General features: G+C 46.6%; 1 protein-coding gene across 8 annotated transcripts in view; it reads right to left on the bottom strand.

Annotated features, from left to right (window-relative positions):
* Nucleotides 1-22,098, bottom strand: part of ZNF341 (zinc finger protein 341) — a 48,305-nt gene that overhangs the window by 8,915 nt on the left and 17,292 nt on the right. For all 8 annotated transcript variants that reach the window (XR_002339879.1, XR_002339878.1, XM_021077488.1 and 5 more), the window contains 6 exons: nucleotides 18,173-18,368; nucleotides 16,594-16,684; nucleotides 14,494-14,687; nucleotides 12,393-12,583; nucleotides 8,661-8,869; nucleotides 2,537-2,633 (listed from right to left, as the gene is read on the bottom strand). Coding sequence is in view for 6 of the 8 variants with exons in the window: in XM_021077488.1 (XP_020933147.1) it covers nucleotides 2,537-2,633; nucleotides 8,661-8,869; nucleotides 12,393-12,583; nucleotides 14,494-14,687; nucleotides 16,594-16,684; nucleotides 18,173-18,368 (978 nt within the window). In the remaining 2 variants the exon portion in view is untranslated. The remainder of the gene's footprint in view (nucleotides 1-2,536; nucleotides 2,634-8,660; nucleotides 8,870-12,392; nucleotides 12,584-14,493; nucleotides 14,688-16,593; nucleotides 16,685-18,172; nucleotides 18,369-22,098) is intronic.

Below are 22,098 nucleotides of genomic sequence, written 5' to 3'. Positions count from 1 at the left end.
CCCTCATGACTCCCACTACTCACCCCAAGCCTAGGCAAAACATGCCTGCTCTGAGCTTCTGCCCAGGCTATTTTTCCTTCTCAGAGAGACTTTCTGTCTTAGCCTATCAAACTCCTACTCATACTTTAAGACCCAACTTAGGTCACTGTTTCTGTGAAGCCCTCCCTGACTCAACGCCACACCTGGCAAAGCGGAGTCCACCCTTCAGTATCCACACACATTTTTATTTTCCTTCCTTCCTTCCTTTCTCTCTCTCTCTCTTTTTCTTTCTTTCTTTTTCTTTCTTAATACAATGATTTTTATTTTTTTTCCATTATAGCTGGTTTACAGTGTTCCGTCAACTTTCTACTGTACAGCATGGTGACCCAGTTACACATACATGTATACATTCTTTTTTCTCACATTACGCTCCATCATAAGTGACCAGACATAGTTCCCAGTGCTACACAGCAGGATCTCATTGCTAATCCATTCCAAAGGCAATAGGCTGCACCTATTAACACACTTTTTTTTTTCTTTTTATGGCTACACTTGTGGCATATGGGAGCTCCTGGGCCAGGGAATAAATCCCAGCCACAGCTGTGACCTTCGCTGAAGCTGCGGCAACGCTGAAGCCTTTAACCTACTGCACTGGGCAGGGTGTCAAACCTGTGCCTCCGAAGCAACCCAAGCTGCTGCAGTCAATTTCTTTTTTTTTTTTTTTTTTTGTCTTTTTGTCTTTTTTGTTGTTGTTGTTGTTGCTATTTCTTGGGCCGCTCCCACGGCATATGGAGGTTCCCAGGCTAGGGGTCGAATCGGAGCTGTAGCCACCGGCCTACGCCAGAGCCACAGCAACGCGGGATCCGAGCCATGTCTGCAACCTACACCACAGCTCACGGCAACGCCAGATTGTTAACCCACTGAGCAAGGGCAGGGACCGAACCCGCAACCTCATGGTTCCTAGTCAGATTCGTTAACCACTGCGCCACGACGGGAACTCCGCAGTCAGTTTCTTAACCCACTGCACCACAGTGGGAACTCTTCCTTCACCCACATTTTAAAAGTTAGCATCTAACCCACTGCATCACAGCCCTCTGCTCACATGGGATGTCTCAGAGGGCAGAGAAGGGATCTCATCCCCCAGCACAAGGCCTGAGTCAAATGACTGACAAGCAAAGAAATGGATTAAAAAATGAATAAATAACTGAAGAAACAAATGGAAAGGTAATACAAAACCAGAAAACACTGAAGCCAAAATATCCTTCCTCCCCAGGCATAGGAAGGGCATTCAGTCATTTTTCATTCATTTGATAAAAAGACGTGGTCAAGGGCACAGACACAACTACTTTTCAGCCCTACCATTTCCTAGCTGGGTGACCTTTCTGTGCCTTGGGTTTACTCATCTGTAAAATGGGGACAGTAATAGCATACCTACCTCCCAGGGTTAAATGAGTCAATTCAGATAAAATGCTCAGGAGTTCCCGTCATGGCTCATCGGAAATGAATCTGACTAGGATCCATGATTACACAGGTTCGATTCCTGGCCTCACTCAGTGGGTTAAGGATCTGGTTTTGTCATGAGCTATGGTGTAGGTCGCAGACATGGCTCAGATCTGGCATTACTGTAGGCCGGCAGCTACAGCTCCGATTCAATCCCTAGCCTGGGAACCTCCATGTGCCTCAGGTTTGGCCCTAAAAAGACAAAAAAAAAAAAAAAAGAAAGAAAAACAGATGAAATGCTCAGATAAGCATCTGGCTTGTGGCTCTTGCTAATCATGATAGCTTTTATTTGGACCACAAATTGCAGAACCCCAAACTAAGCTATATAATTACAAACACCTATCAGGAGGCTGAAGTCAAACCAGGGCTGTCCTGGAAAATTTGCCATGTAAGGTCATAAGAAAATGAGCAGAACAAAGAAACCAGTTAAACACACCAGGGATGCAATCAGCAAAATCCAGACTTCAGGAAACTCCGTGGGACCAATGGCCCAGTTTCTTCAACAAACACATTAAAAGGAAAAAAAAAAAAAAAGGAGCACGGATGGAGGGAAATGGTAGATTAATAAAAGCTTTGGTCATATCAATCAATCACAATATATGGACCTGATTCAAACAAACACACTTTATAAAAATTACATTTTTGGGAAAAGTGGAAAATGGAATACTGCCTGAATATTTGATGATATTAAGGGCGAGGCTTTTGTGAGGGCTTCCAGATCCACTGGAAAAAAAAAAAAAATCAATAATAACAAGGACGTAAGACTCAAGAAGTTGAAGGCTGCTGTTCAGATGCTAGGTCTGGGCCCCAGAGAGGCCTCACTGCTCACCAACCTGGCCTGGCCCGCCTGGCCCAGCAGCAGCCCTGGGATGGCCATGGGCGGTGTTCAAGGGGTAAGATGGACCACATAGAGTTCTCACTCTTCAAAGATGAAGAGGTCTGCAGAGATAACCCCAGGCATGGCCTGCATGTACTGAGGTAGGAGGGGAGAAGGAGATGGTGGGGTCTTCATTCTACCACCTCTCACCCCTACTGTCCCAGGGGCAGGAGTCCCCACCTTTTGGCAGTGCGGGCAGGGGAAGTTGTGAGTGGCGGTCTGCAGGTGGTGCTCCAGTGCCTCGGGGGTGGAATACTTGTTGACGCACTTGACACACCTAAACGGGGAGAAGCAGAGAAGTGAGAGCTGTGTGCATGGGCTAGACTCCCCCAGCAGAGGTGGGAACCAGCCATTCCCCTCCTCCAATATCAGGAGGCAAAACCCTACATTCTAACTCATTCTCAGATCGATCCACTCTTCTCTCCTGCCGCTGCCTCCCTCCTAGTCCAGGCCGTCTCTTGCTCAGACGTGTACAATAGCCTCCTCTCTGCCCTAACTCACCCCCTGTAGTCCATTCTCCACAGGGAGCCAGCAGGAGACTTTAAAAATCAAATCAGGAGTTTCCATTGTGGCTCAGTGGTAACGTACTAGACTAGTATCCATGAGGACACCAGGTTGATCCCTGGCCTCGCTCAGTGGGTTAAGGATCCGGTGTTGCCGTAGGTCACATTTGAGGCTCGGATCTGGCATTGGTGGCTGTGGTGTAGGCTGGCAGCAGCTCTGATTTGACCCCTAGCCTGGGAACCTTCACATGCCGCAAGTGCGGCCCTAAAAAGCAAAATATAAAATAAAAAATAAAAAAATAAAAAGTCTGGGGTTCCTGTTGTGGCTCAGAGGTTAACGAATCTAAGAACTATGAGGTTGCAGGTTCAATCCCTGGCCTTGCTCAGTGGGTTAAGGATCCAGCGTTGCCGTGAGTTGTGGTGTAGGTCGCAGATGAGACTCGGATCCCACCTTGCTATGGCTCTGGCGTAGGCCAGTGGCTACAGCTCTGATTAGATCCCTAGCCTAGGAACCTCCATATGCCACGGGTGTGGCCCTAAATAGACAAAAAGACAAAAAAAAAAAAAAAATCTGACCATGTCACACCCTTCCCTAAAAGTCTCCCTAAAAGAACTCCACCTAGGAGTTCCCACTATGATGCAATGGGATTGGCGGCATCTCTTGAGTGCTGGGATGCAGGTTTGATCCCCAGATGCCAGATCCAAGCCATAAGCCATGTCTGCGACCTACACCTCAGCTCATGGCAACTCAGATTCTTAACCCACTGAGTGAGACCAGGGATCAAACCCACATCCTCATGGACGCTGCACTGGGTTCTTTACCAGCTGAGCCACAACAGGAACTCCAGTCTTTACTCAGCATCAGTAGCTAACATGCCCACAAAACAGCAGTTTTAGGCCACAAGCCACTTGAAAGAAAAGATCCCACCATTTTCCCACCATGAAAACATTCACCAGCAAATGGGCCCATTTACAATGCAGTTCCAGTGAGGAATGCTACAGATAGGTGAGCAATTCATGCCAAAAATGGCATCGTGGGCCCTGCCATCTGTATCCCAGGGCCACCGTGGGAAACCTGAAGGTTGACTGCACCTGCGGTGGGCCCAGAGGAACCCTCCTTCAGAGTGTACCCTGAAAACCACAAGCCAAATGCCTCCAGGTGGCAAGAAAGGAGGAGGAGGTAAGGTGGGAGCTGAGCTACCAGGAGGGCAGGGACCTCACAAGCGGGTAGGAAGGAGAGGGCCAGCTTCAGCAGCAAGGAGGCAACGGGTTTGCAGAGGAGGCAGTTTTGCAATATCATCAAAGTTAATACTCCCTGCCAGAAACACCACCCTAAGCAAGTCATCCAAGGTAACAACCCCAGCAACAGGCCAAAGTAATGTCATGGGTTGCCCAATGTAACATGCTGAGAAAGACACAGTGTCACTTTGAGACAGTCCTGTCAAAAGTGGCAAATCAGACAAACCCAAACCGAGAGCATTCTACAAAATGACTGGTTTATAAAAAATATCAAGGTCATGAAAGACAAAGAAAGAACGAGAACTGTTCCGGCTTAAAGAAGACTAAAGAGAGGTGACAACCAAATGCAACATGTGATCCTGGATTGGATCCCAGCCACAAAAAACATTTTTTTTTCTTTGTTTATAAAAGATGTTATTGTAACAATTGGAAGATTTCGAATCAGGTCTGTAGATTAGATAACATACTTAATTGATCACACTGCAGGGTAGGTCATAGATGTGGCCCAGATCTGGCCCAGATCCGGCGTTGTTGTGGCCAAGGCCGGCAGCTGCAGCTCCAATTCGACCAGGCATTTTGGGTCCCTACTGCAAGCAAACCTAGATTGAAATTGATTAATAACCACTGCAGCAACAATAACATCTGGTTGGGGGGGCACCCCTGAGGCATGTGGAAGTTCCTAGGCCAAGGATCAAACCTGCACCACAACAGTGACCCAAGCCGCTACAGTGACAACATTGGATCCTTAACCCAGTGGGCCACAAGAGAACTCCTGCAATGATAATATTTATTGAGTATTTATGTGTTCCAGGTACCATGTTTAAGAGCCTCATACTCATATTACTTGATCCTTATGAATAATCCAATAGGGTAGTCACTACCCCCCTTTTCACAGATAAGGCAACTTTTCACAAAGTGGCTGGACACCTTGCTGAGGTCATCCATCAGGTTTGCAGTCAAGCTCTGATTGGAGCTTGGGGAAGTGGCTCCACAGCCCTGATCATTACCCACTATACCACTGCACCCTCGGGCCATCTACATGGTGGCCTGCCTCCTTGCACCTTACTTTGTGGTCAGCAGGTCCAATAGCTACAAGGGGCCTCTGACTTTCTAACCTTGGCAAAGAAACTGGGAAAAGTGATCTACTGCAGGCAAAGGGCCAACTCACTGGCTCAATCCTCAGCCTGCAAACTCCAAATCCAGAGCTATGAAGCTTCCAAGGTCCTAGATAAAAGTTTGAATCTTGGAGTTTCCGTTGTGGCGCAGTGGTTAACGAATCCGACTGGGAACCATGAGGTTGCGGGTTCAATCCCTGGCCTCGCTCAGTGGGTTAAGGATCCGGCACTGCCATGAGCTGTGGTGTAGGTCGCAGACAAGGATCAGATCTGGCGTTGCTATGGCTCTGGCATAGGCTGGTTGCTACAGCTCTGACTAGACCCCTAGCCTGGGAACTCCATATGCCGAGTGAGCGGCCCTATAAAAAGCAAAAAGACCAAAAAAAAAAAAAAAAAGAGTTTGAATCTCAATTCTGTACAGACGTTGCTACTGTGGTGGATAAGTTGCTCCTCCTCTTTGAGCCTCAGCATCTTTACCTTCAAAATGGGGAGAACACTGTACTGAACTGTGCCCCTCCAAAATTCGTATGTTGAAGTCCTGACCCTCAATACAGTGGTATTTACTGATGGAGCCTTTGGGAGGGGATGAGGTTTAGATGATATCATGAGTGTGAGGTCCTCCAGAAAAGATTAGTGCCTTTATAAGAAACAGCAGAGAGGAGTTCCCCTTGTGGCACAGCAGGTTAAGAATCCAACTAGTATGCATTGAGGACTTGGTTTCGATCCCTGGCCTCACTCATTGAGTTAAGGATCCAGCATTGCTGTGGCTGTGATGTAGGCCGGCAGCTACAGCTCCAATTCGACCCCTAGCCTGGGAACTTCCATATGCCCCTGATGAAGCCCTATAAAAGAAAAAGAGAAAAAAAAAAAAAAAGAGCAGAGAGAAAAGGTGCCCCCTCTCTCTCACATGTCTGCAATATTTTGTATTTTGTTATAGCCGCCTGAGCTGACCCATACAATTTACCTCCCAGAATTGCAGGGATCAATGTCTCTAATTCTGGACAAGGCAGATAGATGCTCCCTTCCTTTTATTTGGCATCTCACTCCAGAAAGCCACACAGCTACAGGAACTCAGAGACAGTCCACAGATTGGAAGGGCAAAAGCAAAGGAAAATATCCTCTCATTATATCTGGATAATGAATTACTCATCATTACCCAGAAATCTCTACCCCTTAGTGGGTCAGAGCTTCACCTGACTCTCCTGCCTTTCTGGCCCCATTTCCCAATCTCCCCCAGAGTCAATTCCTCTACATCTTAATTTCTTGAGTCCCAGTCCCAAGTTCTCAAAGCTCTTGTGATTTCTACAAGGTCCTCAAGCTCTGGCCCTACTTTCTCCCCTAGGCCCCATCTAAACATTCCCTCCCGCTTCCATTCTACAGAACAGTCATCCTAAACCAGTAGTTATTTTATTTCATATCTGTACACTTTGCTGTTTGTTCTTCCTGCTAGGAATGCATTCCACCCTACCCATTGTCTACCTGGAAAACTCCTACTTATCCTTCAAAACCCAGTTCAGATATCGTTTTTCCTGAGACACCTTCCCTGCCCTACTTCCCACTGTGGCACTTCTGCACCCTATATATATGTCTGTGATGGCATTTATGGCAGTACGTAGTGAGAATATTTACACACTCATCTCCCTAAGTAGCCCATGCATTCTAACCCCAAGGTCTGTATTGACTTTTTTTTTTTTTTTTTTTTTGTCTCTTTAGGGCTGCACCTGAGGCATATGGAAGTACCCAGGCTAGGGGTCGAATTGGAGCCGCGTCTGTGACCTACACCACAGCTCACAGCAATGCCTGATCCTTAACCCACTGAGCAAGGCCAGGGATTGAAACCAAGTCCTCACTGCATACCAGTTGGGTTCGTTACCACTGAGCCACAATGGGAACTCCGCAAGAGCCATTCTAACATGAAAATATTCACTAATAAACTCGAAGGATTCCCCAAACACCTCTCACTGTTTTACACTATTATCTATCCCCATGCACTGTGTGCTGGGCTTTGCGAGGCAGCTGCTTCATAATGACATACGGCAAATGCAGAGAAAACAAGTGCAGGGAAAAATGAGGGGGTTCCACAAAGTCATAAAAGTGATGCTGGCTATCTTCAGATGACACCATTGGCAAGGGAGTATCTAGCCTGGAAGAGGGACTGGAAAGTGACTGGAAGAAAAACTCCACAAAGATGACCACAAGATTGACAACTCCAGAGTGATATGAACATCTAGGAACTAAAAGCATACGGCAAAACTGGGGACTTCCCTGGTGGCAGAGCTTCTCCACCTGGTGGTGCCTCCTCTGGGCCCACCCTTGAGGAGGTTGGTTAAGCCAACCTAGCACAGATTTAGCATCGTTCCCCACAAAACACTGAAGGGCCCAGATTTGCAGCAAGTTCCCTTAAGTTTTAAAGTTGAGGTGCTATAGTAATAACTAGGCATTCCTGATACTTGAATATGGAATATGTACACAGGGAAAGGAAATAACATTGCACTTTATAGGCACTGTATTGTCAAAGCAAAATGCAATGTTGGGTTTTTTGTTTTGTTTCATCTTTTTGTCTTTTTTTAGGGCCACACCTGCAGCATATAGAGGTTCCCAGGCTAGGCCAAGGTCCAATCAGAGTTGTAGCTGCTGGCCTACACCACAGTCACAGCAACTCAGGATTTGAGCCGCGTCTGCAACCTACACCACAGCTCACGGCAATGCTGGAACCTTAACCCACTGAGGGAGGCCAGGGATCAAACCTGCATCCTCATGGATATTAGTTGGGTTCGTTAACCACTAAGCCACTTTGGGAACTTCAAATGCAACGTTTTAAATAACATTGCCCCCCCAAAAGTCACTTCTGTCAAAGGGACCCTCTTTATGACTGAAGCAGAAGACTAAAGTGATGTAAAGGATTGTCAGAAAAATGACCCCAAATAAAATCTACACTTGATTCATTCCTTGTTCATTCTAAGAAGCAGCATACAGTTTCAACTTTAACATAAATTTTATAAGATTATAAAAAAAATCAAATTTTTATGATTTTTGCTTTCACGTACGTGCTTGTTCACTTTTTCATCTAAGAACCAGTGTTACCATTCCAATTGTAACCTAAATTTTGTAGATTTTATCAGACAAAATACTACTTTCATAATATTTTACTTTAGGAAAAAAAGCAAATCTTTTTTCCCCTATGAACAAGGAAAGACTGGCTTCCTTTTTCTCAGAATTTTTTTTTTTTTTTTAGGATAAATGTCTGCCATGTTGAAGAATGATATAAGGAAGGCCAGCATCTTTCCCCCATCAGTGCCAAGGCCCAGATCCCACTCTGCCAGGCTGGACCCTGGAGCCTTGGTTTCCCCTTTGAGGTGTCCCAGTGATCCTGAGTAGTCACAACCACCAAAGGAGCAGACCTCTGGGCTCCCTGTGGGCAGAGGGAAGTGAGAGGAGGGCACGCACTTGTAGACGGCACTGTCCTTCTTGGGGCTGTGCTGCGGCAGGAGGCTGTGTGAGTACTGATGCACGCCCAGGTCGTACAGCGAGGGGAAGTCCTTGCCACAGAGGTGGCAGCGATAGCTCAGCTCCTCCTGGTGGCTCTTGATGTGCTCCAGAAAGGTGTCAAGCTTCGGGAACGTCTGTGCACAGCTTTTGACCACACATTTGTACACCTTGAAGGGAAGAGGCAGAGCAGGTGAGGGAAGGCAGGAGAGCTGCCTCCACTGCCACCCCCTGCCCTGTGGCATCTACCTGAACCCTGCTATTCCCCTGCTCCTCTGCTGCTGGAGCCCTGGGTTTGGTTTGGTTTGGTTTCTCTTTCTTTCTTTTTACAGCCCCACCTGTGGCATATGAAAGTTTCAGGGAGTTCCCGTCGTGGCACAGTGGTTAACGAATCCGACTAGGAACGATGAGGTTGCGGGTTTGATCCCTGCCCTTGCTCAGTGGGTTAACGATCTGGCGTTGCTGTGAGCTGTGGTGTAGGTTGCAGACGCAGCTCGGATCCAGCATTGCTGTGGCTCTGGCGTAGGCTGGTGGCTGCAGCTCCGATTCGACCCCTAGCTTGGGAACCTCCATATGCCGCGGGAGCAGCCCAAGAAATAGCAAAAAGACAAAAAAAAAAAAAAAAAAAAAAAAAAAAAAAAAAAGTTTCAGGCTAGAGGGCAAATCAGAGCTGCAGCTGCAGGCCTACACAATAGCCACAGCAGCTGCACCTGCGACCTACATAGCAGCTTGAAGCAGCACCAGATCCTTAACCCACTGAATGAGGCCAAGGATAAAACCTGAATCCTCAAGGACATCATACTGGATTCTTAACTTGCTGAGCCACAGCAGGAACTCCTGGAGCCCTGGTTTTAATCTTCCTTTTTTTTTTCTGGTCACAACTGAGGCATGTGAAAATTCCCAGGCCAGGAATCAGACCCACACCACAGCACTGATGAGATATAGCCAGGACAATGTTGAATCCTTAACTGCTAGGCCACCAGGAACTCCAGCCCTGGTCAATTCTGATTAGGGGGTCCCCTCCACTCGGCCAGTCGCAAAGGCCCCATTACCCTCCCCACAGGGTCTGTGTGGCCTGGATATACTTAGAAAAATTATCCAAAACCTGGAATGATAACATCTCAAAAAGATGTGTGAAAAGATGACATCACGTCCTTCCAATGCCATGTTAGAATAGTGGCTCTCCAACTTGAGCATGCATCATAGTTACAGACTATGCCACTCCCAGAGAATAGGATTCAGCAGGTTGGGTGGCCTGCATGTGTGCATTCCCACAAGCTCCCAGGAGATGTGGAAGCTGCTGGTCTGGGGCTCTTTGAGAACTGCTGTCTAGCAAGCAGTTAGGTTAAGGCGGTTAAGCCACTGAGGGGCACCTCACTCTCTGGGTAATGTGACTTGTTTTCACTGTTTACTACTGATTAGATCCCAGGCTCTAAAGTTAAATGTTAACTTTTAAAAAATTGTCCCACTGTAAATGATTTTTGTCATGTAGAAAAGATAACCCCAGGAGTTCCCTAGTGGCCTAGTAGGTTAAGGATCTGGTGCTGCCATCATTGTGGCTCGGGTCAAAGCTGTGGCACAGGTTTGATCCCTGGCCCAATTTCTGTGTGCCATGGGCATGGCCAAAAGAAAAAAAGAAAAAAAAAAAAGAAAAAAAGAAAAGATAACCCCAAAGGTCATGGGTTTTGCTGCTCTATAGGATGTTAACCAGATTTCTTTTTTTTTTTGTCTTTTTGCTATTTCCTGGGCCGCTCCCACGGCATATGGAGGTTCCCAGGCTAGGGGTTGAATCGGAGCTGTAGTCACCGGCCTACGCCAGAGCCACAGCAACGCAGGATCTGAGCCGCGTCTGCAACCTACACCACAGCTCACGGCAACGCTGGATCCTTAACCTACTGAGCAAGGGCAGGGACCGAACCCGAAACCTCATGGTTCCTAGTCGGATTCGTCAACCACTGCGCCACAATGACGGGAACTCCCAGATTTCTATCTAACTTAGCAAGCTCATTTCAGAATTCCAACACTATTATACACGGGTATGGCTATCAGTGTGTCATATTCTCTTTTGACTGGCTTTGTCATCCTTCCAGTTCCCTTACTAGTGAGTTAAGTAGAATTCTGACTCATGTTCACTATGCTATCCGTATGAAAATTATGTCTTTAACATTTTATTATTATTATTATTATTTTTTTTTTTTTTTGCTTTTTTAGGGCTGTACCTGCGGCATATGAAAGCTCCCAGGCGACGGGTCAAATCAGAGCTACAGCTGCTGTCTATGTCACAGCCGTAGCAACGCAGGATCTGAGCCATGTCTGTGACCTACAGCACAGCTCACGGCAACACCGGATCCTTAACCCACTGAGCGAGGCCAGGGATCAAACCCACCACCTCATGTTTCCTGGTCGGATTCGTTAACCACTAAGCCATGATGGGAACTCCCTCTAAGGCTGTTATGAGGAGTAAATAAAGTATTGAACATAAGGCATTTGGCAGGGTACCTAGCATTTAATAAATAGAAAGTGTTAACCCATACATTCTTCACACTTCTCTGATTTTTCTAATTCTACATTGAGTACATGATACTTTTATAAGAAAAAAATAACTAATAAAGATTATTTTTAAAAATAAAGATTAGAATTACCACATAACCCAGTAATTTCACTCCTAGATTTATGCCCAAGGGAATTGAAAACACGTGCTCATACAAAAACTTGTACATGAATGTCCACAGCAGCACTATGCACAATAGTCAAAAAGCAGAAACAACACGTCTATCAACTGATAAAAGAATATTCAGGAGTTCCTGCTGTGGCGCAACAAGATCAGCAGAGTCTCTGAAGTGCTGGGATGCCCAGCACAGTGGGTTGGGAATCCAGTACTGCCACAACTGTGGCATGGGTCACAACTGTGGCTCACATTTGATCCCTGGCCTAGGAACTCCATATGCTGTGGTTCAGCCAAAAAAGAAAAAAAAGGAAAATTTAAAAAAAAAAATTCAAAGTGTTGCTATAGCCATACAATGGAATATCATTCAGCCATAAAAAGAAATAAAGTACTGATACATGTTACAAAGGGGTGAAAACATCATCTCAAAAGGCTACATACTGTATGATTCCATTTATATTAAGTGTTCAGAAAAGGGAAATCCATAGAGACATTAAATGGGTTAGTGGCTGCCTGGGGCCGGGAGAAGAGGGGAGTGACTATGAATGGGTATAGAGCTTCTTTCTGGGGTGATGAAAATGTTCTAGAATTAGAGTGGTGATGGCTTCACGACATTATGAATAGATAAAACTACTAGAGTGTGCACTTTAAAAGGGTGAATCGTACGGTATGTGAACCACACCTCAATTTAAAAAAGCTATAGTCTTAAATCCCCATAGGTCAGTTTTTAGAGAGATACTCTCAGACTAGTGGGAATTTTTCCTGTGTCTTATTCCTTCATGATATGACCCTCGAGAGGTGGGCTTCCTCCCTCGGGCCAGCATCCTAATGGCCTAGTAAGCTGCCCCACGCAGGCAGAATGGAGGGGAAACTTGGCCCATCATGGTTACATGGTAGCTCAGAGCTACTAGGCCGACTCCTATCCCCTTTTAGGCCATGTTCAAGGCCCCAGCACCAGCCAAGGCTCATGACGAGGGTGGTTGTGGCCACTCCACCCACCCACCCCCTGCTGCCCGGCCCCCACCTACCTGCTCATTCTTATGCTGGGTCATGTGGGACTTGAGCTGGAAGTAGGTACTAAACTTGCTGGGGCAGAACTGGCACAGGTAGGAGCTATCGATGAGGACCACCTGCTTGGCCTCCAGCTTGTCCCCTGCATCCTCACCTGCTGGGGGCAAGGCCTGGGGCTGGGGGGCGCTCGACAGGGTCTGGCCCAACCCTGTGGAGAAAGCCACAGAGGAAAGTCACTGAGAAAGACAGAGGAAGACAGGGCACCACGTCCCTCGGGAAGGACTCCCAGGGCGCCTCCTCGTGCTTGGTGCTGGACCCTGTACTCCAGGCACTGCACTGACACCACCACTCCAGGGGCCAAAATACCGAGCACTTACATTCCGATGGATGAGGGGCTTTTGCCTCGAGTCTCTCCCTTGCAGACCTCTCCATGGTCGTTAACAATCCTGACAGCCCCCTCCCCAGCTGTACCCATGATGGTGCCTAGCTCCTTGTTCTAATTACAGTCATTTGTTTAGTTGTCCTTCCCTCACTCTCCCAGAGGACAGGGGCCTCTGACCTCATCTTCATAGGCCCAGGGGCCTGGCAAACAGTAGGTTTCCATAAATGTCTGCTCAACAGTTGAACCCTTGGTGCTAGGCACTGTAGAAGTTTTGACAGAAATGGTTTCTTTAGGGCTCATGAGAACTCAGAGGACACACACAGAATGGCTACACAATAGGGCTAGTTCCAACCAGAAGATTATATAAAAGCAGGTATACTGCTTGTACAGAACACCCCCCTTCATCAGCTGCATGAAGCCGGCACGGCTCCCCCATGGGCTGGACAGGAAAGTTCCAGCCTTGCACTGCTTCATACAGTAGCCATGAGCCAGTGGCCAGTCCAAATCCAGACGTGGCAAAATGTAAATACATGTGGATTTCAAAAACCTAGCATGACAAAAGAATGTAGAAAGTTCTCTGATGGCACAGCAGGTTAAGGATCCAGTGTTGCCACAGCTGCGGCATGGGTTGGATCCCTGGAACATCCACATGCTGCAGGTGCAGCCAAAAAAAAAAAAAAAGAATGCGAACTATCTCATGAATAATTTCTTCTCTCTTTTTTTGGCTCTGCCCACAGTAAGTAGAAATTTCCGGCCAGGAAGCAAACCTGCACCACAGCTGTGACCTGCACCACAGCTATGGCAATGCCAGATCCTTTAAGCCAGTGTGTTGGGCAGGGGATTGAACTCGTGCCTCTTAACCCACTGTACCACAGCAGGAACTCCACCTTTTTTTGTTTTTATGTAGCTATTAGAAAATTTTAAACTGTAAATATTGTACACAATACATTCTTTTTTTTTTTTTTTTTTTTTTTGCTTTTTCTAGGGCTGCGCCCTCGGCATATGGAGGTTCCCAGGCCTAGGGGTCTAATTGGAGCTGTAGCAACCAGCCGACATCACAGCCACAGCAACGCGGAATCCGAGCTGCATCTGCAACCTACACCACAGTTCATGGCAACGCCGGATCCTTAACACACTGAGCAAGGCCAGGGATGGAACCTGCAACCTCATGGTTCCTAGTCGGATTCGTTAACCACTGAGCCAGGACGGGAACTCCACATTCTAATTATATATATTTAAACTGTACATATTGCTTATATTATATTTCTGTTAAGACAGCATTAAGAAGAATGCATGCAGAAGAAGAATTAAATCAGTATCAGGGACAGGATCATTAGCTGAGGGATAACTGATGGCTCAGATGAGAATCCCACAAAGTACAAAGGGCTCTGGAGACCATTTGCCCATGAAAGTGGAACAGGTTTCAATTTCTGATTTGACTGAGAGTGACTGCCTAGAGCATTATATTGAAAATAGATTCTAAGGCAGGATCCAGGCTCAGCAAAAAAGAATAGGTGATTGATTAGTGATATCTGTCATGGTTAGAGTATAGGGTAATGTCACATACATTGTGTATTTGTCATCCCTTCTTTCATCCTATACTCCATTTTATAGATTAAAAAGACTGAAACCCAGAGAGGTCAAGGAGGTTGCCCCAGGTAACACAGCTAGCAACAAAACATGTGAAGCTGCCGAGGAGAGGTGTGGGGAGAGAGGCATTCCCCATTTTTACCCACCTGTGCTGTCCTCATCCTCCTGCCTGCTAGGGTTCAGGGCCATGACCTGTACAGTCACAGAGTTGCGAGAGACGGTGCCACCACTGCGTCCTGGAGGCCACACTTTGTGGGTCTGCATGTGTTTCTTGACATTGGACTTCTGGGCAAAGGCACGGCCACAGGCAATGCACTGGAAGGGCTTCTCTCCAGTGTGGCTGTGGGAAACAAGGCTTGTCGGCACCCTCGTGTAGGAATGGGACAGTGGCCCCAGCTCAGGAGCTCACAGCCACGAGGAAGGTCCAGGAAGAGCATCCAGATGCTGCTGGCCACCATCCTGACACCATGAGGACAAGCGCTCTTACTGAGGCAGGCAGATCAGAGACAGACAGACCCTGGGCTCTTGGTGACATTACTAAGCTGCTGAATTAACCAGCCCTAGAGTTGACCTTCTCTGTGGCCACCTCACATTGTGAGTTAAAATATTTCCTAATTGTTTAAATAGGGAATTCCGTTATTTGAAGGAGAAAATATCCTAGCTGTCACAGCACAGAACTTGTGCCATTATTTAACATCTTCCTTTAAATCAACACACTTACGGAGTTCCCGTTGTGGCGCAGCAGAAACGAATTCAACTGGGAACCATGAGGTTGTGGGTTCGATCCCTGGCCTTGCTCAGTGGGTTAAAGATATGGCGTTGCTGTGGCTGTGGTGTAGCCGGCAGCCGTAGCTCCAATTAGACCCCTAGCCTGGGAACCTCCATATGCCGTGGGTACGGCCTTAAAAAGCAAAAATTAAAAATTAAAAAAAAAATCAAGAAACTTAACATAATTTTAAATGAGGCTTTCTGGTGTTACCATGTAGGAAAACCAACTTGTCATAAATCAAAGCAACAAAAATGCAATTATTTATAAAACAGTATTTTTAAGATCTATAGCTGCATTGTCCAATAAGGTAGACACAAACCACATGGGGCTACTCAAATTTATTAACATTAAAGTAAAAAAGTCAGTTTCTCAGTCATACTAGCCTCATTTCAAGTACTCCATAGCCATATACGCTTAGTGGCTACCCTGTGGACAGTGCCTACTGGGGGCCTTTCCTTCTTTGCAGAAAGTTCTATTGACAAGCACTAGTGTAGACCAGTGGTTTTCAAGAGAGATTGATTTTGCCCTCCCGGGGACATCTGGCAATGTTTGGAGATGTTTTTGGTTGTCACAGCTGGGAAGTGAAGGGTGCTATTGGCAGCTAATGGTTAAAGGTCAAGGATGCTGCTAAACATTCTACTAGGTACCAGGCAGCCCCTACAGACAAGAATGATGTGATCTAAAACATGTCAACCGGCTATTAAGACTGATCTAGAGAGAAGCTGTTGTGCGCCATGGCTGGAATCTCAGGCGCTCATTCTCTCTCCCTCTCCCTCTCTCTCTCATTATAAAAGATGAGCAAGTACGTGAGAGGCATCAAAGACAATACACCGAATGGAGGCTTTCTCCTTTGACTGCAAGGGCAAGAAGCTGAAAAAAAGAATAATTTTCTCACTATGTCTTTCAGAACTTTTCAATACCATACCCCAAACCCACCTAAAATCGTCTCATGTCCCAAAGTACCATATTCTGTGGGAAACACTGAGCAAGTCTATACCTCCGCATCACGGTGGAAAACCTCAGGCCTAGAGGCAATTCTTGCATGTTCTTGGGACAAGGGGCATCATGGTTAGTCCTGAGTGAGCAGAGAGCTTGTGGAGGCATATTCACAGAGCATGGCTGTCCTCGAGGTCAGCCCTTTCTGCAGAAGTGAGGGCTGAGGCACACCACCCACCTGCAAAGCCCCTATCCATTCAAGCAAATTCCCTCCCCCCTCCTCACCCCACTTGGACCTTCCCCATCACAGTAGGCAGGCCCCACAGATCCTTCCCACTGCTCCTGAGAAAGGAAAGGGAAAATCATCCTGAGCTGGACTGAAGGTCTGAGACCAGATGGGGCCTTGGTCACCACCCAGGCTAGGGGGCTGAGAAAGGCACCTGGCTTCTGCTGTGAAGCCTCCCCCCCGCCCCACTCCATCCCATGCCCCATCCCCAGCCAGGGCTGCCCAGGAGCCACCTGCCCCACCACGCCTGGGTACCTGCGGATGTGCTGCTGCAGGTCGAAGTTTTTGGTGAATGACTTATCACAATATGAGCACTTGAGTTTCTGAGCCTTCGGCTTCCCTGCAGCTGTCCAAAAAAAAAAAAAAAAAAGAAAAGAAAAGATAAAGAGGGGAATGATGAGGTTGGGGGCATGACTGAAGGTGAAAAGGGCAACTTACAGCCATTTTACCCCTAGGACCTGGGGCCATACCCTGAGATGTCTACACCCATGGACAGGCAGAGGAAGAAGCACAGGAGGGTGTCTCACAGTGCCCTGGACAGGAAAGCCCAGGACATGCTTGGGCAAACCCCTCAAAGCTCCCTTCTGCCCTAGGCTAAAATCCAACCTCTCTGTTGTGGCCCATAGATCTCTGAATCCTCTTCTTCCTATCAACCTCATCATTCTTACCATCCAGCTGCTGTGAACTCCTTGCTAACATTTTTTTCTTTTTTTTTTTTTTTTTTTGCCATGCCCACAGCATGTGGAAGCTCCCAGGCCAGGGACTGAACCCACACCGCAGTATCAACCCAAGCCACTGCAGTGACAATGCTGGATCCTTAATCTACTGCACCACAGGAGAACTCCAACTCCTTTCTACCTTGAAAGGCTTCAAGTATGGTCCTACCTCAGGGCATTTGTGCCTGCTGTTCCCCCTTACCTAAAACGCTTATCCCTCAGATAGTTACAAGGCTGTTTCCTTCTCATCCCCAGATGGATAGGTAGAATCATTTTCCAGCAGCTCCCCAGTATTCTCAAACACAGTTAATCTCCTTCCTGGAATGACCCATAAATATTTACTCATTTCTTGTCTGTCTCTCCCATCAAACTGTGAATAATTAAGGATAAGGAAATCATGACCCATGATGTTAGATTCCCAGTGTTTGACATCAAGCCTGATACATAGATGCTCAGCACATTTGTGAAAGGAAGGAAGGCTGATTGAAAGCCCTTGAAAAATTCTCAGTTTCTCTGCCTTTCCCAACTACCACCACTTTCTGATATTGATCCCAATCTCATATCCCATAGAGGTAGCAGACATATCCCAAGAGGTAGCAGTCATTGTTGCTTGCCTGCCTAATATCCACTCTTCTCTCTTCTTTCTTCACAAATCTCCTAAGTAATGGGAACATCAATGTTTCTGTCTAAAAGAGCCATTTCCCAGCTTCCTCTGTAGCTAGATTGGTCATGTGACTAAGTTTTGACCAATGAGATATAAGCAAAAGCATCATATAGAACTTCTAGGAGCTGGGAGACACTTCTTTTATCCTTCTTAGTATCTGGAATATGAAATTGATGACTGGTACTCCAGCAGCCATCTTATATGATGAGGCACCTGATAAGAAAAGCCATGTTTCAGGGTTGGCAGAGAAGAAAGACAGAAGAAATGTGGGTGCCTGTTGACCATATAGGTACATGATCTCCAGATTCCCTGCCTCTGGAATTGTTTTGCACAGAACAACAAAATTCTATCATTTTGAAGTCACTTTTATTTTGTATTTTCCATTATATCCAACCAATCTTAATCCTAAGGATCGCAAAAGGGAAGACAGGAACTAAGCAGCCCATGGGCCCACCTTCTGGGAGTCCACTGGAACCTTTGGTCCGTCGGGTCTTCAGTGATGGTGGGGAGTCAAAGGTGGCCACTGTGCCCCCGGTGGCGCTGGTCATGGGGGCAGTAGGGTTTGGTCCTTTCGGTTTGAATCCTTGTTTGCCAGGGCTATATACCTGGGGGGTGGGGTATACTGGAGCCTCCACACACTGGTTTGGCACCTAGAAGGACAGCACAGTCAGGGAGAGTGCCCTGGGAAGGGAAGGGCAGGGCAGGGCTGCTCCAGCCAGTGGGACCCCCACTGTAGCTCTGGCTGAACTCAGCCACCTCCCACCTATATCACTATCCTTACTCCCCCAGCTGGCTCAGTTACCCCAGTTACTCTCAAGACCCCTTAGAACTTCAAGAAGCCAGCAAGCTAGAAGCAGATTTCGAGCCAGGCTGCCTAGGTTCAAACCCTGACTCTGCCACTTCGCATTTAAGTGGCCTTGGACGAGTCTTTTAATTTTTGCCTCAGTTTCCGTTCTGTAAAATGGTGCTAATCATAGTACCCCTCTCACTGGGTTGTTATGGGGACTAAATGAGTTAACAAGAGCTTAGAAATGCCTGGCATACAGTAAGTACCCAGTTAACAATAGCTGTTGTGACTGCCATTATTATTGTTATTAGAGGTTCCCAGGCTAGGGGTCGAATCGGAGTTGTAGTCACTGGCCTACGCCAGAGCCACAGCAACGCGGGATCCGAGCCACGTCTGCAACCTACACCACAGCTCACGGCAACGCCGGATCGTTAACCCACTGAGCAAGGGCAGGGACCGAACCCGCAACCTCATGGTTCCTAGTCGGATTCGTTAACCACTGCGCCACGACGGGAACTCCAGCAATTCTACTTCTTAACCAACTCCGCCCATGGCCACACCAGCAGGCATCCCTCAGCTAAGAATTGACACTGAAGCCTAAAGAAATTACCAAATGAACTCTGAGCCACTCAAACTCAGTGACCACTAAGCTTGTATCAGAACACTGGGGCATTGTGAAAAATCCATTTATTCATTCATCTATTCATCATCCATTGGTCTTCCTGGGCTAGCCTATCCAAACTTCCTCCTCCTATCCTTCTCTGCTTTATTTTTCTCCTTAGAATTATTATTATCTAATAAATTATGCATTCTACTTACTTATCTAGTCTATTAGTTCTATGAAGGCAGAGACTTAGAGCACTGCTTGGCACAGCATGGGTACTCAATAAATATTTGCTGAATGAATGAATTCATCTCTGTAGGTATTGGGCACTGATATGGCACTAGCAGGTGCTTCTGCGCAGACTTGTCTATTGGCCTTTGACACTGTTCCTATACCCGTCCATGCTCTCCCTGAAATGCAGGGGTGGGAAGCTTAGAACCATATTCCCAAGTTCCTTTGCCAGCATTGTTCTTTGGTTTTTTTTTTTTTTTTTTTTTTTTGGTCTTTTTAGGGCTGCACTTTAAGCATATGGGGGTTCCCAGACTAAGGGTCGAATCGGTAGCCTACACCACAACAATGCCAGATCCAAGCTGCATCTGCAACTGCAGCTCACAGCAATGGCAGATCCTTAACCCACTGAGAGAGGCCAGGGATCGAACCTGCATCCTCATGGAGACTAGTCAGATTCACTTCCACTGAGCCACAACGGGAACTCCACCAGCATAGTTCTGAACAAAGATTAAGTTCTGCCCATGAGAAGCACCTGCTGATTTGGAAGGCAAAAGGGAGGCAGAAACTGTTTTCCTCTAGCAGTCATAGTAGGAGACAGGCCTGTTTGCAGACATGAGTATTGGAGTGGCTGGCTGAACCCGACATTCTCCTCCTGACCACCAGCCCCAAGGACAGCAGGGCAGCTGGAACCTCAGCAACAGAATCCTACAGTTTCCTCACCTCCGGGTGCAGCAGCAGTGTCCTGGCCCTAAGGGCCAATTGACAATAGTCACCCTGCAAAGCAGTGGTGCTCACTAACCCTGATTTTTGCCCCTCCAGCCCTTGCAACAGCTTCATAAGCAACTAACTTCCTGTAATAAAACCTTCAGCCAGAAATACCTAGAATGGTTTCAATTTTTCTAATACGGCACTCAATAAATATTTGTCACAATGAGTGAATTCACCCATCTTTCAAGTCATTACTGAGCAATTATGTGACTGTCACTGGGTTAGTTTTCATTAGCCTCACAGCTCTGCAAGGGGAGTTCCCATTCTAGAGAAGAGGAAACTGAGGTCAGAGAACCCTATTTCAGATACCTACTATAGGTGAACCACAGGCCAGGTACTCTGCTAGGTACTAAGGATGCAAAATCAAAGATAACTCAGGCTTGGTTCCCATTGTGGCTCAGCGGTAATGAACCCAACTAGCATCCATGAGCACGTGGGTTCATTTCCTAGCCTTGCTCAGTAGGCCAAGGATCTGGCATTGCTGTGAGCTGTGGCATGTGTTGCAGACGTGGCTTGAATCCCAAGATGCTGAGGCACAGGCCAGCAGCTACAGCTCTGATTCAACCCCTAGCCTGGGAACTTCCATATGCTACAGGTGCAGCTCTAAAAAGACAAAAAAAACAAAAACAGATTCAGGTTCTGCCCTCAAAGAGCACCCTCACCTATATGCAAATTAAACAATGGCAGTTCCCCCTATGCTGACCCCTCTGCCTATGAGGCCACTATCATCCTCTCAGCATCTCACTGACTTTATTTTTGGGGGGCCATACCCACAGCATATGGAAGTTTCTGGGTCAGGGATCAAATCCGCACCACAGAAGCAACCTGAGCTGTTGCAGTGACAACTCTGGGTCCTTAACTCGCTGTGTCACAAGAAAACTCCGCAATTTTGGTTTTTAATTCAACAAAGGCCTTCCTTTATTCTGCAAGCTAGGGAAAATCCCCCTTCAGGCTCTTATAACATCACATGGCTGATAGTGGAATTTTCCCCTTGGTCTAGTCCTCTTTAGATATGGAACGTCTGTATGGCCAGATTCTAGGGTGGGTCTGAGATAATGTGATCTTGAGTGCAGGCAGGATTTTTCTATTATAACCATGCCCCTAGCACTAGTGTCTGGGAAGGTTCTGAACTCTTAGTGCTTTGAAAGTAAACTGCTTGTAGCTCAGAGCTCTTCAGCCAGGAATTAATATGGTACACATGGTAAAGGCAGACCTCAGAGATATTGCAGGTTTGGTTCTAGGCCACTGCAATAAAGTGAATATTGCAATAAAGCAAGTCACACAGAATTTTTGGTTTTCCAGTGCATATAAAAGTTATGTTTACACTATACTGCAGTCTGTTAACAATGCGATAGCATTAAAACTAAAAGAAAAACATACACCTTAACCATCATCTGAGCCTTCAGTGAGTCATAGTAATAATATCAAAGATCACAGATCACCATGATAAATATATTAATCAAGAAAAAGTTTAAGGGGTTTCCTATGTGGCTCGCAGCATAACTACTCGCCGTTGCTTCTACAGTGGCTGCGGCTCGACCCCTGGCTCGGGAACTGCCATATGCCACAAGCGCGGCCACTTGTTTTTTAAAAAAAAGAAAAGAAAAAGAAAAAAAGTTTAAAATATTACCACAAAAGACACAGAATTGCCAAAACAATCCTGAGGAACAAAAACCAATAATAGCATAATTCTCCCAGACTTCAGGCAATATTACAAAGTCACAGGAATCAAGACACTGCAGTACTGGTACCAAAACAGACATATGGACCAATGGAACAGAACAGAGAACCCAGAAATAAACCCAGGCACCCATGATCAATTAATCTTTGACAAAGGAGGCAAGAATATAAAATGGGAAAAAGACACTCTCTTCAAGTGGTGCTGGGAAAACTGGACAGCTGCATGAAAATCAATGAAACTGGAACACACCCTCATACCATGCACAAAAATAAACTCAAAATGGCTCAAAGACTTAAACATAAGAGAAGA

The sequence above is a fragment of the Sus scrofa genome, chromosome 17, assembly GCF_000003025.6.
Source record: "Sus scrofa isolate TJ Tabasco breed Duroc chromosome 17, Sscrofa11.1, whole genome shotgun sequence".
Taxonomy (NCBI): Eukaryota; Metazoa; Chordata; class Mammalia; order Artiodactyla; family Suidae; genus Sus; species Sus scrofa.
The sequence above is the reverse complement of the archived record's forward strand: the minus strand, read 5'-3'. Positions and strand labels throughout refer to the sequence as shown.